The sequence below is a fragment of the Eurypyga helias genome, unplaced genomic scaffold (genome assembly GCF_000690775.1).
Source record: "Eurypyga helias isolate BGI_N326 unplaced genomic scaffold, ASM69077v1 scaffold22180, whole genome shotgun sequence".
NCBI classification, from domain to species: Eukaryota; Metazoa; Chordata; class Aves; order Eurypygiformes; family Eurypygidae; genus Eurypyga; species Eurypyga helias.
The window spans coordinates 26,720-37,874 of NW_010224070.1; the positions used below are offsets into that span (position 1 = coordinate 26,720).

Consider the following 11,155-nt stretch of genomic DNA (forward strand, 5'->3'; position numbering starts at 1 on the left):
ATAATTTTTACATGGGACTTTTGCTGCTGATCCTGTTCCTCAGCCTCCTGCCTGTGGCTTACACCATCATGTCCCTGCCTCCCTCCTTTGACTGTGGACCATTCAGGTACCAGCAAAACACCCAAAAGGCCATTTTCCTGCTCTGATACATGGGATTATTTTCACAAAGTTAGAAGGCCTGGACTCCAGCAGAGATGGTGAAATGCCTTCATTCCCTGTCTGGTTAAATCTTTAGCAGTGTGAGGAAACAAGCCGTGCCCAGCTGTGGGGTGCAAACAGCCAGCCAGGAGCACTGAACCTGCTCTGGGCTCCTGCCTGCCCTTCTCCAGCAGCCCCTACAAGCTCAGCTGCTCTGCCTCCTCTGCTACATGATTCCTGGTGCTTCTCCAACACACACCAGTGAAAACAAGAGAGGACAGCAGGGGTAGGACAGCAGGGTGCAGCCTCCAGTAAAAAAAAGGCAACAGGAGCATCCCTAAGGCTCTCTGGAAGATGGTGGCAGCACAACATGTCCAAAGTCTCCTTCCGTAGAGCCAAGAATTCACAGCACGAGATGTATTTTACATGTTGAATTTTCTTGGAAAATAGCAGGAAATAAATAGGGCTGTGCCTCAAGAGTTGCAGCTTTAAAAAAAAAAAAAAAGGTAATTTTTGTGGTTTTTAATTAGGGCAAAATCAGCACCGCTCAAAGCCTTTGGTGGACCAGGTTAAAACGCCACTAAATGGTAATTTGATTGAGTAACACCATTTCTTGGGCCTGCTGAATCTGACTCAGCAAGGAGCCAGCTTGGAACAAAGTGTTTCTGTAGATGCACTGGTTTAGGTTATCCACTTGCTAATAGAGGATGACAACAGAAAGCTAAAAGACTCAGGAGAGAAGGCAAGAGACCAAAATTCCCTCAGTTCTATAGCAAGGACAGGTGTCAACGAGCAATGTCAGAAGACCTGAAAAGAAACTTGTTGCATGCACAGTCATTTGCAGATGACTAATCTGCATTGTGAAAGAGCCATTTCAATTCCCAATCAACCCTTCAAAAGCCACTCAGCCTGATTCAGACCCTTGGCACACCTCTCAGCTCAACTGAAAGCTCCGCTCTCCTGGGCTTAAGGCAGTTGAAGTTGGGACACCATTTAGCCAAGTTTGTCGTTATTGACTCTTATCATCAGGACAGAGTCCACCACCTTCCTGAGCAGAATCCTGCAAGATTCCAGGAGGAAACAAGCCTAAATATGAGGAATAGCACTCCTAGGGTTGAATTCATAGACCCAGAGGTACTGGGGAAAGAAGAAGGTCAATTATGTAATCCAGCCTTTTACAGATTTGTTCTCCTTTCATACAGAGCACTCATCTGCTTTATCAATCCGCTTTGAAATGACTCTTTCACTGAGTTTCCTGTTAAGCAATAATCACAGCTTGCTATTTTTGTCATTACTTAGCAGCTCTTCAAGTTGGCTCATTACTTCAGAAAGGCAGAATTTGCATATGGAAAGTCATCTCTACCATGAAAAAGCCATATATTGATCAGAAATGTACAGTTACTGCAATCTGTAGGGTTTTATACATTTCAGAGGGGTAAACAACCAGACCTCATAAAGAATACATTTGTAGAAATAAATGTATTAACTCCAAGAGCAAGTTGGCCTAGCAAAGATTATTCTTATAATCAGTGGGAGACAGGGGGAGGGCTGGATGGACCAATAGGTATTTTTAAATGAAGGCATTTCGAAATCCTTGTGGCCAACAGCAAGCTGATGCTCATTAAAACGTACTGCTTAGCATCATTTGATTTAGGAGCTGTTTTGTCTCTCCAGGAAATACCTATGTTCCTTAACTGGCTGTTTGTCTTTCCAGTGGAAAGAAAAGGATGTATGAAGTCATTCAAGAGACCATCGAGCTCGATTTCCCACTTTTTGTTGCCAAGATCTTCAGCTACGTAGCAAACCCAGGACTGATCATACCTGCAATTCTGCTCATGGTGTAAGTTTTCCTTACAGTATCACATGCCTGGATGAGGGAAGGAGGTTGAAGAAAAAAAAAAATGCTGGCATATTAGTGAGGTTTAAATACAGCTTCTGCTGAGATAACCACCCAGGTTAGGACAGACACATGCTCCCTACCCCCCTCACCTTCACCCAAACTTATTTCCAAAAATTTAATTACCTGACCCAATTAAACGCCACTATGTAGATGAAATGCATTGCTGACAGAGGCCTTGTGGATACCAAAGCTGTCACAGCTTCCATATGGAAAATTTTCAGTAGCCAGCAGGAAATAAATGGACGCTCTCAGCCTGATGCCTTTTGGAGAAGCAATTTCTATCACAGCTGGTGGTATTTACAGCGCTGCCAAGCCAGGGCATTCAAAAATTACACATTCCAAAATTATGAAGAGGTGTGGGTTTTGTTTGGGATGTTGGGGTTTTTGGTTGTTTTCTTTTTTCTTTGTCCAAATAATACACCTGAAATTTGTTTCAGTGCTGTCTGATCATTTCAACTTTGAAACCACACTTAAATCCCTAGCACCTTCAGCAGCACCAGGACCAGTGCAGTTGTCTTTTTTTTCCTTTTTAAAAAGGTATTTTTGGCATTGTTCTCAAGGTTTCCACAGCTATTACAATGAGTGGGAGAGCTGTGGCCAAATTTTATAGGCAGCTTTGAACACTCCAGACTAAACACTGGGAGACGGGGAGAGGGTTGGGGAGCATATTACATATGCTTTCCTACTCTGACTCTTCCTTGGGCATCCACGCACATTGGAGATGGCCCTCTGGGCTGATCCAGTACAGCCGCTCTTGAGTACTGTGATTCTTCATTCTGAATAGGTTACACTGAAGATAATGCCATTAAGTTAAATCAAAGTTCCCATGCTACAAAGTTTCTATAGGAAACAGCCTAAGAAAAATCCCAGTTAAACTGAAAACAACCTGTCATCCCTCTAGCTGCCTTGAAGTACTTAGGCATTTTAACCTAAATAAAATGATCACGTACTGTAACTTGTGTAGACAGATCCTACACTTAGAAGAATTGGATCAGATACATGCAGGAGACAAGAAGTTTCATGCTACATCCCTAGCATGGCCAGGCATATTGTTATTAGCGTTATTCCTGCGGGCTTCGCAGTAGCACTAGCCGATGCTACGCAAACACGAGATGAGGATTGCAGAATGAAACCACCCCAAATGGGTGACCTGTACAAAAGCGCTGCAGGTCAGGTTTCTGAGGTTTTGATGCAATCTCCCCCAAAAAGGTGGTGGAAGAGCAATAGACCTTTGAAAACAATGCTGTATTCAGTGACAAGCTCCTGCTCTTTCCTCCACTGTCAGCCAGGACAGGGAATAACACAAATTCAGTTTATCATCTGAAGAGAGACCTTCTGTAACCCCTTCCCAGTCTGGGCTATTCCCACACTACAGCCTTCCCATTTGTTCATCTCCTTGAGACACCATTTTGACTTTTCCCCGATTCCCTCTGCAAACTGAGAGCTATCCTATCTCTACAATACCTAAAACATCCTCATTTCCACCTAGTCCTGTGCGTCCTTTGAGGATATTAGATAATTACGATTTCCAGTTGTTCAGCTCCCGAGAGAGTCACAGACCTAAAAAAGACCCTGATGCCTGAACAAGTCAGACCTGCAGCCCCCTGGCAGTAGCTCTCGCATGCCCCGAGAGCATCTGGTGTCTTGCAGAAGTGCTGCTCATTATGTGCATGCAAACTTCTCCTGGGATAATCCCAGAAAAAAAAAAAATCATATCTACCGTACCAGGATATATCCTAGGGCTTGGGTCCTTTTCTCCTCTCAGACTTCTCAGTTGAGGAAATCACATCTAGCAAGTCCCCAGTTCCCTGCCTTCCCCCTGAAAGCCTTCAGCTTTTGCTGTGCTGCAGACAGGTAGACAGGGTCAAGCTGGAGCTAGGCCTTATGCTCGTTCCCATCCTGCTTGCCAAGAGAATAAAAACAGGGATAAGCAAAAGCTTCACTAGGTCCTGGTGAGCAGAGAGCCAGCAGCTCTTGAAGTAGCAGGCAAGGCAACCTACAACGCAACCCAAATAAAAAATAGTCTCTATGAAGAGTGACAGGTAGATTGTAAATGGACAGTCTGTTGATTTTGATGGCAGACACAAAGAATGTTTTTTCTATTTCTATGGACTGAATTAAGTAATTTTCTCTAGCCATTCCCAACAATGTCTCTTCTGTTTATTTTTGTTCTTGGATTCTGGTCCCAAACAATGATGGGGTCAAGCAGGTGACAAAGGTTGTCAAACTTACTGGCCTGTTTCTAGCCACCCAAGGACAAGGGAGAAAGGAAATAAAGAGCAAGAAGCAGCACAGATATTGTACACACAGCTACATAAACTAATCCCACTTGGGTCGGGAGCAAGATTTCAAGCTGTGGTTTGTAGACCTTCCTGGCAGAACACAGAAGCAGCTTACTGCATCAAGGAGAAGGAGAAAAAGATTAAAACTACTGTGCAGGCTAGAGAAGGACAGTGACCCACACTCGTCCCAGCTCTGGGGGAGCAGTGAGTCAGAGAAGCAGGTGCCAGAGCCACGCAGCATCTGTGCTAAACAGCTCAAGCTTGAGTGTGCATCCCTAGACTCATTTTAGAGGCAAATAAATCCAAAGCACCCACTGAAAGTGGATAATCTCCATTTGCTAATGCTTACTTGATTTCCCAGCAAAGTTTACAGCTCCTCATGCGCTGCTGCTCACAGTCAGATCAGGACTTGGCTTTGCTCTGTCTTTTCTGGGAACTGGTACTAGCAGTGAGAATCAGGAATTCAATAGCACATCCAGCACACCTGTAGGATCTACCCAGGACACTGGCATGCACGTTGGAGGATCACCTAGGCTGCTTCAGCACTGATGAGGTTTGGCCTGAACAACCCAGCCTAAATCTGCCTGACTACCTGCAGATTTGGACTGCAGCAAAGGCGTCGCCCCAAATCCCCTTTCTGTGGCACTGTCCCTTTCCCCGCTCCCTCCCAAGACCCCTTACGGGCAGTTCAATCCTGGACAAACTCACACTCCCCTGAGCAATTAACCTGCAAGAAACCAAGGGCAGAGGAAACTCAGGCTTAGCCTGCAGACAGATCAGGCTTATATCTCACAGTGCTGGGGAGAGGAAACTGGTGAATTTACACCCTTTCCCCATCAATTACCCATTCAACACAGGAGCCAGGAGGGAAGGAAGGTGTGGTGGCTGGAGATGATGCTGGCCACTAAAGTGGAGGGTGAGAAAGAACTTAAAAAGGAATGGAAATGGATTTGCTCAGTTACTCAGTGAACTTGAGAAGGCAGCTCGGAAGCAGAGGGCATGGCATAGCATCCCAGACAGCTTCAAATTGGCAGATCTAGTCACCTTTATGAAAACAGGGGTGGCTCCAGGCACTTATGTCCTGGATGGTCACAGTAAAAATGGCAAAGCAGCCCCAAAGTCCTGGTTACAAAGTAATATTTCCTAGGCAATGAGTTTGATAACATAGAAGAGGTAAAACTATCACATCCTTACAGAGGAACTAAAATAATAATTTCCAAGAGGGTTTTGCAGGGCAGAGAGCCCAGATCACCAAGTTTTGGCTAGGCAAAAGGAAACAGACGTGTTTCCTCTAGACAGGCCCCTGTAAAAAGTCTCAAGAAAGTCCATCCTATGTACCCCTTCCTGATCTTCCACCTGGAAACCAATGTGCCTGGAAAACATGGTGACTTGCTGGGCCTAGAGTCAGGCACTCTGCTGACAAAATCCTCGAGCTTGGTTTGAGGATGCTGAACCTGGGCTAGAGTCACACAAGCAAGTTATGAACTATCAGGAAACCTTTTTTTTTTTAATACAAGTCTGTCTTTTTCCTTTTATAAGAGAATTTTCTACTTTACTTCTTTAAAAAATCCCACAAAACCATAGTGGTGAACCGAACGGCTGGTGTTTTTCCTGGGAATGGCTCAAACTCACTGAGCAGATGATGTTTATAACTTAGAAGAACAAAAGCATTCTACAAAAGCAGGAGAAGTCATTTTTGACAACCAAAATATTACTGGCTGGCGAGTGGCAGCAGTGGCGAGACAAAAACACTTCTCCCCGTGAGCCAAAGGCTGGCTGCCAGCACACCCTCTCCCATCCTGCTCGCCTTTCTCTTCCCTCCAGCTTGGCTCAGTTTCCCCTGGCTTTGGCGTGCCCTTTTTGCAGAAGGGATCTACACAAAAGCCAGCGGCTCTGCTCGCCCTTGGTTCCCATCTCTGCTCTCTCCCGATGGCCCCTTTCCGGCAGCTGGTCCTGGCCAAGTGGAAAGGGGGACTGTGCCTTGAGCAATGTGCTTTTCAGGAGAGGGTTCAGGGCCTTGCTCTGCCACCTTTTTCCTGGTTTCCTAGAGGGTTTTAAGGTCCCTGTGTAATCCGGTGCCTGTTTTGTCTCCCGGGTCAGGATTTTCATTTGAGAAAGTGACAGAAAGCCATCTGTTTTTGTCAGCTAAGCTGGTTTTCAGCTGGTCAGAGGCTGGTGCAAAGGAAGCAGAGGGAGCCTATGGCCAGCCAAGGTGGAGGCAGGAGGGCAGGATGGTCATTTTTCTTCTGTTTGAGCAAAACTGTGATACTGGAGTGGCTCAGCCCATCTTAGCTGACCATGCCATGTGGCAGCCTCAATTTCTCCTAAGCCTTGAGCCTCTAAAGGCGGTTTTGAGACAGCTTGTGGGAAACATGTATTAGAAGGTAGGCAAAAATTAAATGTTCCCTCCTTGCGAAAATTTCTCTCTCCCCTGATCCTATCACTACAGCAACACGTTTGTTTTCGTAGCCTTGCCATCTATTACCTAAACGCTGTGGCTGAAGCGTACCAGCGTGCCAATGCAGAGCTGAAGAAGAAAATGCAAATGGTAAGTATTGATCTGGCAAAGCCACCTTTGAAATACCATGCACCTCAAGCTTTATGTGCAACGTATGCTTTTAAATTGCTCTTCGCTTCTGAACGCGTTAGTGGCACAAGGGGAAGACACATTTTACGTTTGTTCAGTCCTCTCTGATGGCATTTAATGGCGAACTGCAAAGAGTGGTCGCAACCCATGAAAGACTGCTATTTCACCCATCAAAACTACAGTGAATTTTCCCATAAACTGTGCTTTCCACCTACAGAAATAAGTTACCTCAAAGTTCAAGTAATGTTTTGGAACCTGAGATTTCCCAGGGACAGTGATAAGCCTATCAAAACCACTACCAGATTTTGTACCAGTTGAAGAGTGAAGAGCCACAAACAACATGGCAATAATATTTTGTACAAGTAATTCTCAAAGCCCTTTACAAAAGAGGCTGGTGTCTGTCTCTGCCACGCAGATGGGAAAAGCAAGATAAAAATGGCTTGAATTCGCAGGGTAGGACTTGGACGTCATGATATCCAGAACCTGGGAGAGGTTGCAACATGTAGAGGACCATGATGCAGGGACCCCCAGACTAATAGGAATTAGGTCTAGCAGTAAAAGATCTGAAAAAGCACAGCTCTGCTCAGATAATGAGTCTCCATGAGAAACAGCAAAGGTGTCCTGCTACTATTGTCTATGCTGGACTGGCAGCATCATCTTCCCCCAGAGTTCTCCTGGTGGGTCTCTAACCCTGTGCTGTTTTGTACTACATAGATGTGTCCAAAGGATCGAGCCTTGCATCAGGAGAGGATCTGATGCCATCAAAGTGGTGGCATTTTAGTGGTACAAGGCAGGATCCAGATCGAGGAAGCAATGCCACATCAAGAACGCATTGCATAATGCCCAGATGGGCACAACATTAAAAGTGAGGATGTGAGCACTGGGAAATGACACTCCATAAATTAGATCTGAATGCTCAAATTCAGAGCTGATCACTCACACACAGTTTAAAGTAAGGGCCTTGGTGCGTAGGGCATCCTCAAGTATTGCAGGAGTTGAACGTGTGCTACAGAACACTTGGACTTAGCGGCACACAGTCTATTTCATGCTGCACAAACTGGTTGGGATCAGGGTTTAAGGCAGCACAAAACCCCATGGAGGGGGTCACAAAGCAGGGCCCAGTGCTACCCAAAGGAACAGAAACACCTCCAGACAAGCCCCGCCTTTGCACAGACCTGACATATCTTTGTTCCATAGGCACTTCTAGGTTTAACCAAGCGTAGTAGGAATAGGAGTACACAGCAGGGCAGAGGGAAAAGGAGGGCATTGGCATGGCCCTTCTGCTTAGGGAGCAAGGGATGGGAGCTGCCTGGTCATGGCAGTGGTGGTCAGCAGCTGGAGCTCCACCACGTGACGACCTGCTGAGCTCAGAGAGATCTGCTGTGGCTGCCCCCAAAGTCTGCCAGGTTTGCTGAATGGATGGAGGCTGCTCTGTGGGCTGGAACCTCTCAGCTGTAGCAAGGCCGTGAGCTGCCTTGCATTCTGTGCTCCAGCCCACAACTCTTTCCATTGGCAGATCACCCTTTTGGGAAGAGGGATGGAGCCGGAGTGGAGTCCATCCAAGCTTTCTCACTGCATGAGATAAACCAGCCTCTCCCTTCCCTGTCCAGCATGCTTGCCCTGAGCAGGAACAGCCCCTACATATTTTTAAATCCCTCTGCCATCCAAAAATAAATCTTTTTAAGACCTATATGTATGCAAGTAAAACCAGAGACAGCCCTACAGCGCATCTCCATGCTGCCATGCCTTTTTCTTCTTCTTCTGGCTTTTACCACTCTCATCCTCCCTCCTAAGGGGTCCACATTTAAAACAACCCAAAACACCAGGGAGGTCAAATTCCCAGTTGCAGAAACACACAGACAGCCCTGTAGACCTAAACCACATATTATCGGCAAGTACTCTGCCCTAACAGAAGCAGAACCATTGCTTCCCAAGCTCTCGCTCCTGCCTGGGATGAACTTTCTTTCCATAAAGCACTTGGTCACTGGACCAAGATTCAGCCTGTTAAACTTGGCAAAGGGATTGCACTGACACCAACAGACACTTAGCCAGGCCAGCCATGACACCAGGCCACCATGTCAGAGATTACATCTGCAGTTTCAAACTAAACTCGATGGTCTTTATTGATACAGCAACGCGAAGAGGAGAAAAACAAGAGAAACAACAAAGCCAGTACTAACCCCATGTTGCAAGATCTGGAGGATTTACTGACACCAAATACAAAGACTGAAAGTCACCCCAAACAAGCAGAAGGTAAAAACTAAACAGCCTCCCCTCAACCGTCCTGAAAAGGCTCCTTTTGACACCAAACTGACTGGGAAGGATTGAGAAACTGGAGTGATACACATTTGCGAGGAATCGGATGAGTATAACTAGCACAGTTTTTGCCTACCTACAGAAGTCCACCTGCCAATGGACACCCAGGAAGGGCAAGTTTAAAGACTGGATTACGGCTCATACAGGCTTATCACAGTGTGGGACTTGTAATCCAATGTTACGATTCAGATCCCTGCTATTAACCATACCAGTCACGAAACCAGCAATTTATTCTGGGAACAATGCTGAAGCTCCGGCGTTGTTTCTAGGCTGATGGGTTGAGCCAGGCACAGACTTTTCTCTGAATTTAGATTTTCACTGAAAAATTCATTATGAATGAGACGGGAGCTTTTTAAAAGGCTGTGCTGGTTTTAGGGCACATAAATGCATGCTGAGGGGGTCCTGGGCTGGGGACAAAGACGCGGGAAGAGGCACTGGCACCAGAGTTCAGATGCTCTCAAGAAAGACATATCCTCCAGGCTTGGTCTGAACCAGCCACTTCCTGACTGCCAGAGCCTCCTGCACTCATTTGTGAGAAACAGTGCAACACGCGTGAAAGATTTTGATTTTTTTAATCACGATACAGACGAGAACAGCAGACTAATGCCACCATGAGCCTCTCCCATTTAGATGGGCTGTTTCTTAGAGAGACTGAGATGAACTGGAAAGTTCATACCAACCTGACACAGATTCCCCCTCGAGCAGTCCCAGAGTGCTTATTTAAATGGAAATAGCACTGGCAGCATTGTGGGTGCATTGAAAATAAAGGTTAAAATCAGCAATTACCCATGACTGCCACGTGGCTAGAGGTGTACCAGCATGGCTAGTAGGACTATCATGTCTTATAAACACATCAGTAAGAACTTGTGAAGAGGGCTAGGGCAGCAGAGACATATACTGGCTGTTGGCCAGGGGTTAACGGTCTTAGAGTTTCTTCAGTCAGATGCTCAAACACAAATCCCCGGACATTTGGGCTATGGCACAAAGAACAGCAGCTACGAGGGTGAGGAAGAAAGGCAGTGTTTGCTCTCAAGAAAATAACATTCATAATCTTTGCTCTAGACAAGAAAACAGAGTCTCCTCACAGAACCAGCCCTGTTGGGAAGCAAGGCAACGCAGCAGTCCTGGATGACAGCCCCATGACGGGCGGAAGAGGAGCAGCGTTCACCCCACCACTGCACGTGTTCGTGACACAGCCACCAACACTGGGCATCCGGGCACCTTACCCTGGGCAGCCCAGGCCAAGGGGGCACCCACTAGGACCCGTCCCTGGAAGTGGGAGAGGGCAGCCACGCTATGCTGCTCGATAAGCTCAGCAGCGTTTCTCCTGTTAGAACAGAGGTGCTGCACGAGCTATAGCAGCTTTAGTAGGAAACAACGACTGTATGTTGGCCATCCAGTTGTGATGATCTGCGTCCATCCAACACTGACAATCTAAACCATCTTTGTTTAGCAGCTTAGTAGTACTCTGGAGTTGTAACACCCAATGGCTGCACTGACTTTAATCATTAAGGACACGGGAGGCAGTCAGGGTGAAAATCAGCCATGGCATCGCTAAACTACTGCACACAGGACACAGGCCTGTGGCAACCAACAGCAGCACGGTGAGCTCGCTCGGCGGTGTGAGTGCTTGCCTGCCCCTTCAGAGGCTTCTCCAGTTAATAAAAGTGGTGTGAGTTTAGCTATGATTTCAATAAAGGGTTGGGGCTTTTTGCTGTCCTTCTACCTGAGGAATTAAGTATTTTGGTTTTAAAGTCTCTGTCCAGCTGCACAGCAGCCACTACCAGGAGGGGGAGACTCCCACTAGCCCAGCACAGGAGGAGGTTTTGTCAGCTGCATTTCATCCTTCATGATAGCTTTCTTACAGTCTACCTCCTCCAAACTTTCCTCTTTTTATTTCAACCCCACTGTGTATCTCACCACTGCTGTCTC

The 11,155-nt window shown here is 46.5% G+C and overlaps 1 protein-coding gene across 1 annotated transcript in view; it reads left to right on the plus strand.

Moving 5' to 3' along the window:
* Window positions 1-10,533, plus strand: part of LOC104516138 (transmembrane channel-like protein 2) — a 33,662-nt gene extending 23,129 nt beyond the window's left edge. The window contains 5 exon segments of the mRNA XM_010160369.1: window positions 1-106; window positions 1,853-1,978; window positions 6,790-6,868; window positions 9,040-9,160; window positions 10,286-10,533. The exon segment at window positions 1-106 is cut by the window's left edge and continues 34 nt beyond it. Coding sequence (XP_010158671.1) covers window positions 1-106; window positions 1,853-1,978; window positions 6,790-6,868; window positions 9,040-9,160; window positions 10,286-10,533 — 680 coding nt within the window.
* Window positions 10,534-11,155: the final 622 nt, after the last annotated feature.